Source organism: Hydra viridissima, unplaced genomic scaffold (assembly GCF_058129835.1).
Source record: "Hydra viridissima isolate aposymbiotic clone 2 unplaced genomic scaffold, HvirCarnegie_v1 scaffold_12, whole genome shotgun sequence".
In the NCBI taxonomy this organism is placed as follows: domain Eukaryota; kingdom Metazoa; phylum Cnidaria; class Hydrozoa; order Anthoathecata; family Hydridae; genus Hydra; species Hydra viridissima.
The window spans coordinates 266,047-282,914 of record NW_028324311.1 but is presented as its reverse complement, the minus strand read 5'-3'; the positions used below and the strand labels follow the sequence as shown (position 1 = coordinate 282,914).

At 28.4% G+C, this 16,868-nt stretch overlaps 3 protein-coding genes across 3 annotated transcripts in view; all 3 read right to left on the bottom strand.

Moving 5' to 3' along the window:
• Nucleotides 1-8,838: 8,838 nt before the first annotated feature.
• On the bottom strand, nucleotides 8,839-10,001 carry LOC149880560 (uncharacterized). Its single transcript, XM_090069018.1, has 3 exons — nucleotides 9,426-10,001; nucleotides 9,068-9,281; nucleotides 8,839-8,950 (listed from the first exon to the last, which is right to left on the bottom strand). The coding sequence occupies exons 1-3, from the start codon at nucleotides 9,942-9,944 to the stop codon at nucleotides 8,934-8,936; spliced, it is 750 nt and encodes a 249-aa protein (XP_089925144.1). The 5' UTR covers nucleotides 9,945-10,001; the 3' UTR covers nucleotides 8,839-8,933.
• On the bottom strand, nucleotides 10,001-13,106 carry LOC149880559 (uncharacterized). The gene is made up of 5 exons (XM_090069131.1): nucleotides 13,071-13,106; nucleotides 12,508-12,633; nucleotides 11,824-11,852; nucleotides 10,036-11,307; nucleotides 10,001-10,004 (listed from the first exon to the last, which is right to left on the bottom strand). Exons 1-5 carry the CDS (start codon nucleotides 13,104-13,106, stop codon nucleotides 10,001-10,003), a joined length of 1,467 nt encoding a protein of 488 aa, XP_089925257.1.
• A 2,490-nt stretch (nucleotides 13,107-15,596) lies between these two features.
• LOC149880558 (N-lysine methyltransferase KMT5A-A-like) overlaps nucleotides 15,597-16,868 on the bottom strand; it is a gene marked incomplete at its 5' end in the record, with an annotated part of 2,161 nt that continues 889 nt past the window's right edge. Inside the window, 3 exons of the mRNA XM_090069130.1 lie at nucleotides 15,597-15,633; nucleotides 16,477-16,580; nucleotides 16,757-16,804. Coding sequence (XP_089925256.1) covers nucleotides 15,609-15,633; nucleotides 16,477-16,580; nucleotides 16,757-16,804 — 177 coding nt within the window. The remainder of the gene's footprint in view (nucleotides 15,634-16,476; nucleotides 16,581-16,756; nucleotides 16,805-16,868) is intronic.

The window sequence follows — 16,868 nt, the reverse complement described above, 5'->3', positions numbered from 1 at the left end:
CAAGAAATACAAAGAAAAAAGTGTATATATACCCTTTTTCAGCTTAAAACAGTGAAAAATCCATGATTTTAATATTGGTAAATTTCTACATTCCGAATATTATTTTCTATTTATACTTTGAATATTAGATTGTTATAAAAAAACCCTACTAAAAAATCTAGAAATTGTGAAAATCCATTCAATACATTGGTTTTTCTTCACATATTAAAACCTCCTTATTATTTCCACTTATTATTACGGCCATTTTTTTTTTTTTTTTTTTTTTGCTTTGCGGAACGGAAGTTAAAACGAACCACAAGATAAAGTTACGCAATAAAGTTGCGTAAGTGAAAGGGTACGTTAAAAAAAAATTATTTTTCTGCAGATTTTATCTTTTGTAGAACTGAGACATTGGGAATATATGAACTGTTACACGAAAAAAATTTCTGCAAAAATTTTATTAAACCAGCAAAAACGACAATTTTTCATGCAATAGTATTTCATTATTAGTTAAACCATTTTAGATTATAACACAATTTTGCGGAAAGCTGCTCATTATCCTCTTCTTCTAAGAATCAGCACTATTAAAAGTTGTGAACGAAGCATCAAAGAGTAAAGGAATGTTATTATTTGATATTGCGTTCGCAAAATTTATAAAAAAAGAATTAAATAATGATCCTCGATAGGCGACTCTCCTATATAGCTTTACTCTAAATTGCTTAAAGTAAGGCTTGAACTATTAACGGGGTTAAGTGGAGCTATTTTTTTAGACCAGTGATAACTTTGTGTTTCATCTTGAACTAAAAATTTGTAGTTTTTTTTGGAGCATCCCGCCATGGGAAATTGCGTAAATGCGTAAATTCCGATGTGAGAAATAGTTTATAAAGGTGACTCCTATGTGATTTAATCTTTTTATTTTCCGATATTTTCCGATGGTTTGTGGTGGTTTGCAAAATTTTGCAGTAATTTTGCGAAAACTTCGTAATTATAGATAAATACATCGGAAATACCACAATATTACGAGTATACACTTTAAATACGATTTATTGTGAAATTACGCGAAAATATCGTACAATAATGCGTAAATCTCGAAACATATCGGAGAGTGCGTGAAATTCTCCCCATCGGCCTCGGACTACATTGCACCTCCGATGTGATACCATTCCTCACCATCGCATCACATCAGAGTCACCTTTTTAAACTATTTCTCACATCGGAATTTACGCATTTACGCAATTTCCGATGGCGGGATGCTCTAGTTTTTTTGAGAAATCGCCAAATATACACTCAGATTCTTAAAGCAATCTAAAATTGGGAATTGGCAATATGTGAGCTGTTAAATTGCCAATTCTTTTTACCAAAAGTTTTCTTTATTCATCGGAAGGTTAAACTTGTGTTACTATTTTAGATCTATTATAATTTTCCTACTGATTAAATAGCAGCTCTTCGTCTGCTTCAAGTTTATAAAGCTCTTCATTAACGTAGGTTTTTAAAATCTCTGATTTAAATAGTTTATGCAACGATTAACCATGCAATCTTTATTCAGTCAAGTCTTTGCAATCAAGTCCTTGTACGGAACATCCCATTTAACTTAACACTTAGCAGCAATATTGTATTCTGATGATGAATATATTTACAAACGGAATAAATACTTTATGATTATTCCACCATTTGGATCTCAAAACTTCGGAAAACTAGTTTTTACCACCGGGTTTTTCTCCTTAAAGCAGTTGTACATTTCGTGCAAAGTTTATTAAAACAATCTTTTTCGTTGGTATACCCTCACTTTAAGATAATTATAAAGTAAAACCACTGTAATTTTTTCTGGGATGAACCTAAAATGCTGTTTGTCATAGTAGCATGAATGAGTAATTAACTTAGTAATTACTCATTCATGCTACCATGATAAACTTAAACTGTCTATTTGAAACCAATGATAAAATTGGTTGTTTCACAAGTTTGCGAGCCTTTTTTAACAAGTAGTTTGATACTTCAAGGTTTTCCAAAGCAAATTTTCTTAACCAAAGACTCAGATGTCAAAGTTCAATCAGCACGTTATTGCCTAAGTTCAGGAAAATAAGGATTCAAGTTGTATTTTGGTGTTTAATTATCATGACAAACGAAATTGTTTCATTTGGCTTCATGAGCGTTTATTTTTTTTATTATTCTATTACCTCTTCCTGATATTCTTTAAAGACCTCGGCCACCTTTTCTTCTAGTTCGTTTAATGCTGTTAATAATAAGTCAAGATTAAATATCGAAGAACTAAACATAACCTTGTTTGACAAAATATGAGACTGTTCTCTCGTTAGTTTTTTTGTGTGAATTTTTTGTATCAAGGATGACTTTGGATACAGCAGTTCTCAAAAATTAATAATTATCTTGCTATTTACCTAATGCTTATTATCCGCTATTTAGTTGTTTGGCTTTTTGCTTTTTGACTTAATTCTTTGAATCTTAACATTTAAATCTTCTTAAGTCTCATATGAACTCCTTCAACATGCTTTTTTATCAAAAGTTAACAAACTAACATTGTTTAAAAAAAAATTGGGAACCTGAATAAGTTTCCACTGTTTACTATTAGATATTATAATTATTTTTATTTTTATGTTTTTAAAATTAAATTAAAATCAAATCAAATTACAGTGTTCATGAAAGAACTATAAACAAGAATTTAGATTTAATATACTATACTACAAATAGTTCATTGGATTACAATAGCTTGTTTCAATGTATCAAAGATGAAATTTGTGGGAATTTTCCCTTTTACCCTTTGAAATTTTTAACTCATTAATTTCATTTAAAGAAGTGTAGGTCAAAGTAATTGTTTTCTTGTGGACATTTATGGTGGTATTGCTAAGACCAAATGAAGTCGTAGATAACCATCTAGAAAAGACGTTCTGATGAAACAAAAAGTGATATGAAAACGAAGAGTTGGAAGAATGTGTAGGCGAGTATCCGTGTGAAACAATTAATGACTTGTTAAAATATTATTACTAGTTGTAATATTATAATGCTTGAAAGCAATGGGAATTATTCAAAATCACATGATTTGAAGAAAAAAGACAATGAGAAGCTTTTAACCATGCTTTAGTTATTTTTTCAAAGGCAAAGAAGGAATCCATTTTTCACAGAATTGTGATTAAAGATGAAAAATGAATTCATAACCTAAAAGTAAGAAATTGGGTGACAGCCTAGCTAACCATTACAACTGTGTCCCAGCTAGGACCCTATTGGGCTAAATAACTGTATCCAAACTGGGGTTCCACCCGGATCCCATCGTGATTCTGTCAGCGGGATAGAACTGGGTCCTAACTGGGTTTTTTAAGGGTTTTAATTGGGCAATCCCATCTTAGTACCAGAATTTTCTTTCTTATCCTCCCATTTTCTTAATTAATTGAAAAATGTTTTTCACAAACGGGAGTAGTTTTTTTTTTTTATTAAAAAGATGCGATTTCTTGCGTGTTTTTTATCAAAAAAGTGGTTTATTTTTTCATTTAATATCGGTAAAGTTAATAGATATTTTTTGCAAAATTCGCTGTTTTACAACATTATTTTAAGGGGGAAAGTCCCTCAAAATTTAAGAATTTTATGATTTTTTTTTTTTTTTGCTAATATGAAAGTAAAATTATTAAGAAATTGAATGGTGAAAACAGTTTTTAAAAAGCAAAACTTTTTGTTAAATAAATTACATTTTTGTATGGTCATCTATGTGTCACTTTTCCCTAGCAACGTCCCTGGTTACAGGAAAAATATCAATAAAACCCCTTTTTTTGCATTATTTTTTTTCAGTTTTGTTAGAAACGCAAGCTACAAGTCATATTTCAAAACCTCATATATGAAAATTCCTCATTTTAAGTCATCTTTTCAAGCTACAAATCTGTAATTGAGTAAAAATGAACAAATCTAAAATAGCAAATTGTGATGAAAGTGTTACTGATAGAGTAAAGTTTTCAACTAAACGTCTTAGAAAACGTAAACGTTCTTTTTATTGAATAAGAAAGCAAGAAAAAACTGTAAATATTGGTTTAAATAGTGTCAATAGTAATGATGTAAGTATAACAAACTATGTAAATACTGAAAGTCAATATGTATATGAAAGTGCATCAAAAAGAAAAGTTAAGCCAGTAATGGTACAAAGTAGAAACTCAGACTCTGTTAGTGGCTACAGATTTATTGACATGGAAATTCTTGCCTCCATATTTATGAAACTTGCATGTCCTGAATGTTTGCAACCATCTCTGTTATTGTTAAGCGAGAATGAAAAGTCTTGCAAAGGGTTTGCATCCAATTTATTATTAAGCTGCATTTGTGGTTTTAAATTAGACTTTGAAACATTAAAAAATGTAGCAGGTTATGATATCAATAAAAGAGTGGTATATGCAATGAGAACACTCGGTCAAGGCTTATCTGAATTACTTGAACCAGAGAAGAGTCAGCATGTCAGTATATAAAAACAAAGACACGATCAAGAAACGAAGAATGATTTTAAGAGGCCGCAAACATAAAAAATCTGACAAATTTGAGCAGAAAGAAGGAAGTTTGTATGGGGCTGGTGTTTATGAATAAAAACTAATAATAATATGCTTTTTTATATTATATTTCTTTTATTACTGTTAGTTTATAATGCTTTTCATTTTAATTTTCTCTTATTTGTCATTTTTCTCAGAACGCAGGTTTTTAACCTCCCGGCAGAAGTATCTTGAAAACCGTTTGACCGAATTATATTAAATTTTCAGAAAGTGTTCCTCTCATAAAGATGTATACAATAAGCAGACAACTTTTTTAAAATGTTTTTTAAACAGAAAAAAATTTAGAAAACATTTATAATTTTCGTGCTTAAAATGATAGCAAAAATTAAACATGGCTACCACCTGACAGGAAAGTTGTTAACAAAAACTGTCTGTTTATTGCATAGATCTATCTTTCATCAATAAACTGGGAAAAAAATAGCTATTAATGACTTTCTGATCGACTGCAATCTTTGCCAGGGTGAAGGAACTAATTTCCCTTTTTTTCCTTAGTTACCAGGTTACCATGGCAACATGGTGCTGTACTTTATGATAGAACTTTTTGATTTTTAATATAGTTTTATTTAAAACATATAACAACTTTGTAAATGCTTTGCTTTAAAAAATAATTTTTTGAGGGACATTCCCCTTAAGGGTAATAAGATGTATTAGGCGTATGATTATTTGGTCTGATTTTTAATTTTTATGAATCAGCTTAAAAAACAGGTTTGAATTTCAAAATATTTTTAAGAAACAAAAAACTATTACTATACAATATTCGATTGAAAACCATTCGACATTTGTGCTATTCTGCTATTCATATCAGATTGCCACCATGATCGCGCAATAGAATTCTGCTTTAATTTGTATCGTTTGCTTCTGTAGTGGTTGCATCCATTTTAGCACTACTTTTACAAAATAAAAAAGATATGGATAACATAATATTATAATTTATAGCAAATATGCTTGTAAATAAATGTAGATCATAAATATCTATAATACTAATTCGAACTTTTCAATATATCCTCTTTCTTTTTTTATACCTTATATATAATGCTGTAAATATAATGCCCCCTTACATCTTCCATAATATTGGATATATAGAAACTATTTTATTTATTTCATCATACTCAGTAAAACTAATTGTTTATGATGTTAAAAATCAGGTAAATTTTCCTTCAATGTGTAAACCTACCAGATTTAGACAATTCATTTAATGAAAAACTTAGCATCATTGTCGACATTATTGCCATTGTTTTAATAACATTTTCTAAATTAATTTGTGTTTTCTGTTGTTACACATTAACCACCCAAAACCAACTCTAAAAACAAAATTCTAATACTATTAACTCACTTAAACAAAAAATAGCTAACAAAAACTATAATACAAAAAAAAATGTTGGAAAACTTACAGCCTCAATATAATTATGAGTAATTTCGAGAACACATTTATCTAATCCAATTGTTGATCAAACATTTGAAAAACTAGAATCTTTCACAACACCAATGAAGGGGTGCTGGTTTAAGTATAACCTGCAAACGAGACCATCTAAAAATTTTTTTTTTTTTCAACATTTCCTCTTTTTTTAGACTTGGGATATTCTTTGTTAAATGAATGTCTAAATATTGCAATCAACATATTTATACTTTTTTGCTATAGATTAAAGACCAATAAATGATTTCTTTAAACAGTTACATTAAATTAAGTAAGTTCCAGGTTGGCTATTGTTTAAAGAAATACGTTGGCGAAACGAAATTACAAATTAGAACTCGAACCCAACAACATCAAAAAAGCTTAAACGAGGGCAAGCATCATCAATCTGCAATACCCAAACATAGTGAATCATGTCAAGAAGAAATTAATTGGGAGAGAACTAAAACCCTTAAAGTAGAGACAAAAACATTTGATAGGAAGGTCCGTGAGGCTCTTGAAATACAGAGGCACCAATGTTCTCCTCTAAATGTCAGGATTAATCTTGAAAATGGGCAATTTGTAAAAACTAAATTTTGGACACCATTTTTTACGTTTTTACGTAAGAATAATAAAGATAGAAGCCATTCAACTGCTGACGTCAGTTAATTTTAATCGTTTTTTGTAACTTAAAATAATTTTACGAGCTGATGATGCTGGTAACCATAATCCAGCGAAAATTTCTCATAAGAAATTAATATTTGTATTTAGAGAATTCGTATTATTTGATGTTTATTATTAATATATATATATATATATATATATATATATATATATATATATATATATATATATATATATATATATATATATATATATCAATTGATGTGCAATTGTTTTTAATCCAGTTTGACAGAAGTAAAAAAGAATACAGAAATAAACTTTGGGACTAGGGGATTGCCGTTAAATTTGGTGTGGAGAGTATATAATATTTTTCTATTACAATAGATTTATTTAAGTGTGTCACAGATTCTGGATATTCTTAAACTAGTTCACTTGGTTTTCATATTGCCTGCCATTTGTAGTAGGCTAATATGATTTTGGGTCTTTCTGCACATGGTGGCACCCATACTGGTTTATATTGCGAAAGAAAAAAGACTGGATGCAGAACTTTGGGAATTTAAACCAACATTTTCTTAAGTTTCTAGCAGGAATGGCAAAAAAACAGACTTGATAAAGTTCAGTCAGTCAGTTTTGTTACCAAAATTCCTCCACCATCACTATATATGATTATGGATTTTTTTTATGTTCTAAATCTCAATTTTTTTGTTTTCTGACCTAACTATGGCTGTCATAAAAAATCATTCCTAGATATAGCTATCATGGAATAGTTTAATAGAGTAAATTGAAGAAAGATAGTGCACAATATCGAAGTTCTAGAAAGCAGATTTTTAAAAGAGTGCTCACAGCTGCTGTCTGTTATTATGTGTTTCAAAGATGTAAAGTATATGATTCTCTTGATCATATTAGCATATAACCGATTGCGAAATTTAAATACTCGTATCTCTATTTGAATTTGTTAAACAGTAGGTTTACTTGGAAATATGTAAAGTCCTTATCATGATACTCTACGTTTTCCGATTTTGTGAAGAGAATGGATGCTCAACAAATTTTGAATGTGGCCATGCAAAATTTGTTGATCAAACTGGAAAGCATATTATTCTTAAATACAGTATGCTCATTGGTGCAAAAATACTGTTGGATGTTTAAAACGCTTAAAACTAAAACTCGTCTATTAAGTAATAACGAAATGTTAATCACTAACGCATATTCATATGCGTTTGTTCATGTATATGTACTTACATGACCATGCAGAATATTCTCTGAGAACTATATATTTCAGAGCTGTAAGATCAGCCAAAGACTTACAAATAGAAAACAAAAATGATCAAAATAAAAATATAAATTTAGTAAATCAAAATACACAGTCGATAACGTAATTATCAAGTTAAGATACACATTAAAATTATTAATATTGACTTCAACGCAAATAGTCTAGTCTCTAAATCCATACAATCATGTAGAAGATCCGCTCAGAACTATCATCTAAATTTCGCCATTAATGCACTGCACCAAAAAAAAAAAAACTTTGATCGATTTATCAGCTCAAATAAGCTAAACCATTTATAAACCGAACTAAAAAAAATTATTAAAAAGAAAAAGCAATAACATATACCGATTCTAAGTTTAGTTTGACATTAGTTGAAAAAAGTTTGTATAAAAACATTTCACTTGTTCTTAAAGAAACATGAAGAAACAAAAAGAAGAAAATTAAATTATTAACTTCTTAGCAAATGATAGTTCTAATTAATCCAATTGAAACAACCATTCTAACTTTACCTTTAAAAAACATAGTCATAGTACTTTGATAATTTTACCTTTAAAATACATACATAGTCACCGTGCTTTGCGAAACTGTACAAATAATAGTTTTAGAGAAAGAACCGTTACATTTACAAAATGGTTAGCTATGCTACAACTTCGAAGTAAGATTAGAAACAGCACTTACCTGTATCATATTTTTCTATATGTTCAATATTATGTGTTTGGTTTTTTTACCTTATTCGCCTTGGCTATTAGTTTATGATTAAAAGAGATATTTTAATAAATCATAGTTAACAGTGAGCACCACGTGAAGGTTAGCCATAGGACTTTGCTCACCACATTCAATAATTCAATTTCAGTCTTTCTACCCAGCTCAATTATTAAAAATAAAAATTAAACTTTAATCAAACGTTTACTCTGAGATTTGATTAAAATTTGAAACATTCATTAAACAACAAAACTTAAATAATGTTAAAACCAGTAAAACTGCTGCTTGATATGATCAGTCTTATATTCTTTTATAACTTAGTTTTTAAACAGGATGATTAAATTATTAGACAAATCTCCAAGGAGAAGGATAATTTCGTTGAAGGCTTTTCAATCAATCAGTTGCATGATTGAGGTTTTTAGTTTCAGTGGGTTGAAGCTCATCTTCTGACTTTATCTAGGGGAATGCAGAATTTAAATATGTGAAATAGATTAAATAAAAACTTTCTCATATAAATTTTTATAAAAACTTGCAAAACTTGCAAACACTGTAAAAGCCCAAAGAAAAACTAACTTTCATAGTGATGCGTTGTTTTTTTTCTCTCATAACCAATTCTAGTTCTTAACTGACACCAGTTATATGTTGTATTTAATTTTGATTCCTTAATTGCATCCTCTATTCTTTGTTGATTTAGAGGTCCCCCTTTAATAAGATCACCACAAGTAGAATGGAGTAACAATATATCTTGTTTCCGGAACAGTTTTTCTCGCTTTGGTGTAACATTGGTCTATAAAAATTTTTACTTATTGATAATATTGAGTTAATGAGAGTAAACAAATAAGAGATTGAGACTATTTAAAAATATCAAGGCAACATTTTTTAGGTATTACCTAAAAAATGTTGCTTTGATATTTTTTTAAGTCCTATGTACCTTGAGAGCTGGAGATCTACAAATACTTCTCAGTTTATCATATATTTTTTTAGGCGTGGTTTCAATACCTATCAAGGGCATTTTCTCAACAACATCATTCACACTTGGACATTCATTGGGAAAATTTTTTTTTAAAATATTTTCTTCTAATTTAGTCCATTTCTTTCTTTTCGTGTTGAAATCAGCAACTGAATTAAAACTATTTGTTAAGCATTTTTTTGGAGTTGATGGAGTTGAAATAACATCTTGATTAAGAAAATAAGATCTTACAGCTTTACCAGCACTTGCAGCTGTTTCTCTTTTACAACGAGTGTAATAATGTTTTTCTGCAGTTGCAAGAGAGTGTCCCATTAGGTCAGCAACTTCTTGTGAATCCCCTATTTTAAATTTACGCACACCTGTTGATGCTCCTTTACGGAAAAGGGTTGCACAAACATTGCGCTTACCAGATTCAACTTCAAAAATTCCTGCCTTTTTCCACAATGAACCAAGTTGCATACTTATAGCACCAGAACTCATCGGAAGACCTGACCAAGATATAAAAATATTTCTACAATTACTTGATATCTGGGACCTTATCTTAGTAACAAATGTAGCCAAACACTTAAACTTTTCAAGTTCCAACGTAATGTGTGCATGGCCATATGTATCAAATGTTTTATGCTTTTCTACAGAAATGATATATGAACCATCTGCAGTAAGTTGATGGCTTTTAAATTCCTCTATGGTAACATTAGCAGAAACACCTGAGCGATGTGCATTTCCAATATGTATTTCTACTAACAAATGGTCCCTCATTGTTGTGTATTCTGCTTGAGTGACAGGCCTTTGGTTTAAATAAAAAAAGTTAAAAAGTGTGCAAGCATCTTTTGCATTATTTGAATCAAAGTATCTTGAGACTTGCGATGGTGTTATCATTGACTCATGATCACGTTCCTGTCGTAACAAAAAATTTCGGCGATCTGCTCGGTTAAATGTTTTTCTCCAATTATTTATTTTTAAGCTCATGTCAGATAACTCTGATGCTTTACATCCAGATATTCTTAAAGCTGTTTTATCTAATATTAAAAAAGTACAAAAATCTTTTAAGGAAAACAAATATTTTTTTATAGTTCCAGCTTTTAGCTCTTTGATCTGAAGTTTTGAAAGGTAACTTTCTCGGACAGTTTCAATATTTAAAACTGTAACAATATCTTCATTGGTGCCAACTATTTGAAAAAATCTTCGAACGTCACTTACAGTTCTGCTTGCTGAAGCTTCTTCTCTAAGATTATCAGGACCAATCAAATAACTATGAAACATTTCAAGTAAAGTTTGAATATTTTTGTTGAGGGGCAAAGAAAAACAATCTTCAGGAATAAATAAATCATCACTTTCATCTTCACTTTCAGTAATGCTTATTTCTTCATCATTTTCAGAGAAACAAGAATCATGGATATCCAGATCACTGTGGCTTTCCTCAAAATGTTTCTCAACTGTAGAGGGCGCAATCATAGGGATAGGTGACGAGTTAATACTTTTTGTTAAAGTATTCTTCTTTATAAACTTTTTTGGTGAAAAAGTGTTTTGCTGAACATCACTTGGTATAAATTTACCTGAAGTTTTAACTATTCTTTTAAAATCTTGATCAGAAGGTTTTAAACTATGAACCTTTTTAAGATGGTCATCAATCCTTCTTACAATCGACATGCAAGATGGAAATGGGCAATGGGTTAAAACTGGTATATCTGAAGACCTTTTACGTAAATTAAAATATGACATGGCTTTCTGTGAACTTTCCTTTGACCAAAGATGGGATTTACCTTGCAGGTGCCGTGAAAGATTTACAATTTCTTTTGAACATCCTTCTACAGGGCATTTTACAGTTCTACGTTTTCCTAAACTAAAGAACAAACACAAAAGATACATAAAAAGACTACTTTCTGACTTAGTGAAGCTTTCAAGATACAGAGAACTGGTTAATAAAATATGGATTAAAAAATTGGAGTAATTTGTATCCATATAATATTGCTTTTAAAAGAATACTTTTTTTATGTGGAGTAAAAAAGTGGGCTTATTTAACCAATCAATAGAATATATCGATCAAATGCAAAGTTTAAAGTTGAAAGTTAAACCTTCCTGTTTAATCAGCACATTTTATCCTAAAAACCTCTTGTCAAAGTCAATAAGTGCTTAATTCTTGCATTTGCAGGCTGACTTTTGCATTCACCAAAGAAAAAACGGAGCTATAACCTATTACCTTAATTGCCAAAGCTAAAAACCAAGTTTATTTAACGTACAGTTATGTAGAGTGACAAAGTTTTATGTGTTATACAATTTAATAAATGTAGAAAATAAATAGAAAAGGCTCAGAAGTTTAACTAAAAAAAAACTCCATAAAAAAAGAAAATATTCTTACGAAATCTTCAGGTTTTGTGATGAACCATTCTAAGGACAAAGTCAAATTGAGTTATTAAAAAAGAAGAATATTAGTAAAAAAAAGTCATTGAGTTGATCAACTTTCCACTGGAAGATAGCTTAACACATTTTTCATCAGTTTACTTGACCTATTACTCATTCCTTTCCTTTGAGCAACTTAAAAATTATTAGTTTTTAATAATTGATATATATAAGTGATTAACAACAGTCAGAGTAAGAACTAATACCTAGTTTTCAATAACTTTTTTTATGTAAAAACAATACTTTTATTAATCTTTGGTTTTCAAATTTAATGAAACATGAAGGAACTTAGCTAAATTTAGTTTAAAAGAATATATTGAAAGAAAGTCAAGTGAAACTTAATTCACTAAAAATTTTCCTATCAAAAAGAATTCAAGTATAAGGCTATCTATATTTGCAATTCCCTGCTTAATATCAATCTGATTTTCTACATAAAAATAAACAAAAGCTATTAATAGTTTTCTCTTCTTGTCATATTTTGAATATTTAATTTTTAACTTAATTTTTAAGGATTTGATTAAAATGAACTGAAAATCTAATTAGATTTTGACTTTTAAAGAAGAAATAATACATTTAAGAGATTGCAAGATTACTTTTCTTTTCTTTTTTTTTTACTAATTTTATTTTTAAATAATACACTTACTAGCACAAGACTATTTTTGATTTCCTTCTCACATGTTGATGTACATTCATTATCCTTAAAATTTCCCTCTATACTTTCAGAGGCTTTCAACAGGATGTTGTTGGTGGATGTTGTTGGTAGTACTCTCTAAAATATTTTCAATAAAAAAACAGTAATTTCATATGGATATAATTGATATTGTGCAATCAGAAAAATCAAGGATTATTACCCAGATATAAATTTATTTAATTTTATTAAAGGGACAACAGTTAAAAAAAATTAAAATTTCTGACAAAAATAATTAAACAATTAAAAATTCTGACAAAGCAAGACTTTTTAATTGACATGAGAGAATATAAGATATATTAAACATACACCATATAAGCTTGATCAACCACACTTTAAGTTAAAGAAATTGAGATAATTTAAAATAATGAATAATTTGTAAAAGTTATTTTTTGAAAGTTACTTTTTCAAAAACTTGATAATGTAATTTTCAAAGACATTTAATATAGATGCTGAAATATACATGTGCAGTCATGCTGCATTACAAACATTAGTAACTTTGGGCAAAAAAACGCTACCTTATTAACATTAATTGAGTTACTGAAAAAATCCATTTCACCTTCATCCTTAAAGTTAAAAAGTAAAGTGACATGAAGGAATATGGCATTTTAAAATAAAAACAACAGAGGTTCATCACAAAATATAAAAAGTAAATAAAAATAAGAATTAATTAAACTAAGTATAATCATTGTTTGAATAATGAAAAATTTGAAAGAGCTGAGATGGGAAGAGATGCCAGAACCAATCTCTTGCAAATAACATATACTTCAATGATCTGAGAGATCTTAATGACCTAGACATTGATATGATTCAAATATACAAGTAGCTAAACGTATGGGGAAAAATTTGACAAATTGCAAAAATCTTACAAAAGAATAATACTTGAAGTAGGTAGTTGGTATCTGAGTAAAAAAAAACTACTATACCTGATTATCAGTGATTGAGTTAAGAAAAAAATGCATATCTTCTTCCTCCTGGGTATTCAAAATAAAACAAGAGTGTGAAGTGATTTTTCAATAATAAATATGTACTTCATAGAAACAATTAGATGAATAAAAGACTAGCTGAATTTACTCTAACAAAAATTGACTTGGTAAATCTACTTAATTCAACGTTGTTTTATATAGTTTAGATTGAACAAACTGGTGTAACTTTTAAAGTAATAAATGATGTGAAAGCTAAGCTCTTTCAAAGACTAAAAATACCTTATTATCAGTAATTGAGTTGATGAAAGAATGCATGTCATCATCCTTAAATTTAAAAATAAAATAAGAGCCATAAAGAAATATAGCATAATAAAAACAAAAGAAGTTTAATAAAATATACCAAACAACCTAAATACATGTTACTTATTACTAGGCCCCTGGAAATCAATGAATTCTACATTAAATCTCCATATGAATTATCTATAGATTTAAAAACAAATTGATTCATGTATTGCGTTTTTACAATCACATAATTCTTTTTTTACTGAACTTCCTAATAAGCTTTTCAAAGTGCATTTATCACTTCTACTTTAACCCTAACTAGTATGTTACATATTAGAGGCCATTTCAAAGATGCCTATATTTTATAACTTAATTTAAAGCCATTTATAACTTAATTTAAAGTCATTTAAGGGAAAAACTTAAGTTTAATATAATTATGTGTAAAATAATTATAAATAATTTTTCTCTTAAATTCCAGGTACTGATATATCTGATTGGTTGATAAAACATAAGTATCATAAAATGTTTAATTTAAATATACAAATGTATTTACATATATTTAATTTCAGCCTTCTACAAATGATAAACCATGTTGGCACACTATTACTTTAGTGAATGAGTAGCCAGCTAATACAAAGTAATATTTACGCATTGAAACATTTATTCTAAAGTGATTCTGCAAGTTAGCTAACAAGCAGCACCCTGTATTTTGGATTAATATTTATTTATGTAATTTAATTTCACTTGAGTTCAACAAGCTAAATCACCTCATAAAACAAAATGTTTTCTTCTATATAGCCCAGCACAGCCATCATTTTGTATAAAATATAGGCCTCTTAGAAATGGCGTCTTAAATATATCATAAATGCCCTTGAAATAAAATAGACCATATACCACTCTATACAACAGAAAAGCAGGAACTACTTAGTATACACCATTTTTTGTTTTTTTTAATGCACGTTGTTAGAATTTCAGTGCTGTTAGCGTTATTTATACAGCTAGTGTAATGCAGAACATATACTTCTGAATAACAATAATAGGGTACTTGCTCTATTTACCTAGTAAACCTACTTAATAAAGAATAAACACAATAATGCAAAATTATTTCTCTTTTGAAAAGGAGAACTTACTTTGATTATAAATTGAAACTTATTTCTATTTTACAATTGAACTTACTAGTGCAAGACTACTTTTGCTTTCCTTTCCACTAGCTGATGCAGCTGCAACATCCTTAGAGGTTTCCTCTAGACTTTCAGAGGTTTTAGAATAGATTTTATTGGTAGATGTGGTTAAAACTTTCTAAAAAATAATTAAAAAGAAATTAGTAATTTGATTAACTTGATATAGTGTAATTATAAAAAGTCAAGAAGTATTACCCAGAAATTAATTTTTTCAATTGCATTAAATAACTAATAATATTTATAAAAGATTAAAGACATCAAGTTACTGCTGATTTTTTTTCTTGTAAGGGCTGTTATAATTTTAAAAAATTTCAGTAGCATTTAATTTCAATGGACAGGAGAATAAAATAAAACATTCACTAACACATGCATTGCATACATTAGTCAATCAGCATTACCCTGACTTTCACATTCTGTTTAAATTTATACCTGATCATTAGTGACTGAATTTATGAAAAAATGGATCTCATTGTCTTCCTTGAAGTTAAATTCAAATAAAAGAAATGAAAGAACTTACTTTATATAAATAAAAAACAAAAAATTCATAAGAAAATCATAATTTCACTCAGATATACTATGTAATCAGAAGAATCAGCAATTTTTTCCAGAAATACTTTTGTTTAATTACAGTAAATGCAAGATAATGTTTGTAAAAGATTTTAGCTTACTATTGATGTTTCTTCTTGTAAAGGCTGTCATGATAAAACAAAATAAAAAGAGAATTAGAAGCATTTCAAAATTGTTAAAAAAAGAAAGAAACTAAAATTTGCAACTCAATGTTGTAAAAGCAAGAACTTAAGGTAAGAAATTATCTAACTAAAAATCTGATACAAACCAACTACACTTTGAGTTAGAGAAACTGAGGTACCAATAACAACCAAAAACTTCGTTTTTTTTACTGTTTAATAATGCCAAATTACTGCAGAGCATTATTAAATTTCCTAAAATTGGTTTGAAAATGAACTTAAAATGTTTGTTGAAGAAACAGTCCTAAAATGACCTTTTGTCATCTTGGTGATTTCTGAACATCTCATTGAAATTAATATGAAAGAGAGTGATTGGTGAGTTATGATTAATAGCATGATTTTTTATAATAAGTCTAAATTTGTATTGTCTTTTTCATTGTGGAGAAAATAGTTGTTTTTAGTTTTCACTTTATCTAAAACTAATCTTCTAAGCAATAACCAGTTTTCAAAGCAACATTTCTTCACTGTTTTAACTTATCAAGACAGTCTAAAAGAAAACGTTAATAAACTAATATTATGCTTACTTAAAATACAAAAATTAAATAATTTAATAGAAATTTTAAGCTGAAAAACTATACTATTTAATAAATAATTAGAAAACTGTACTAAAAACTGCAGTACATTAAACATACTAAAACAATATCCTTTTTATTTCTCATTAAGTCTTCTAACTTTACAGAGAAGATTTTAGCCTCTCAGATATTTAAAGTCACAAATTTAATCAATCACAAAATAAAAACATTAAAAAAACATGAAATGAATAATAAATTAAACTTTCATGCAACTTACTATTTTTTCTGTCTGTGCATGTGGATCCACCTCCAAAAGGGTAATTCATTTATAAGATGGCTATATATGAACTTTTGTATTAGTTTATAATTTGGATGAAGAAACTGTTTTAAGAAATAATGATAAATCAGTTGAAAATTAGAGTTTTGAGTAGTTTTCAAGCATCAACAAAATCAAGTAAAACAAAAGCTAGGTACAAAAAAGCAATTATAAAATATGTAATTTTTCTTAGCTTTCCTGTAAAAACAGCAGAATGAAATAAACTTATATTAAATATTACCGTCCACAGATCAGAACCATTATTAATGGGACAAACAGATGATAGTATCTATTTTTGAAAAATATAATTATTTTTAAGATATGAAAATTATTTTTTAAAACTTTGATAATAA

Bases quoted from the DNA above. Each gene is read 5' to 3' on its own strand.
- LOC149880560 (XM_090069018.1), bottom strand. From the start codon at position 9,944: ATGAGTTCTGGTGCTATAAGTATGCAACTTGGTTCATTGTGGAAAAAG. The intron at 9,282-9,425 runs GTACATAGGACT...AAATTTTTATAG, and splicing joins GTAGATCTCCAGCTCTCAAG to ACCAATGTTACACCAAAGCG.
- LOC149880559 (XM_090069131.1), bottom strand. From the start codon at position 13,106: ATGGATTTTTTCAGTAACTCAATTAATGTTAATAAG. The intron at 12,634-13,070 runs GTAGCGTTTTTT...AAAATATTTTAG, and splicing joins ACTCAATTAATGTTAATAAG to AGAGTACTACCAACAACATC. The intron at 11,308-11,823 runs GTAAGAATATTT...TTTGTTCTTTAG, and splicing joins TCACAAAACCTGAAGATTTC to TTTAGGAAAACGTAGAACTG.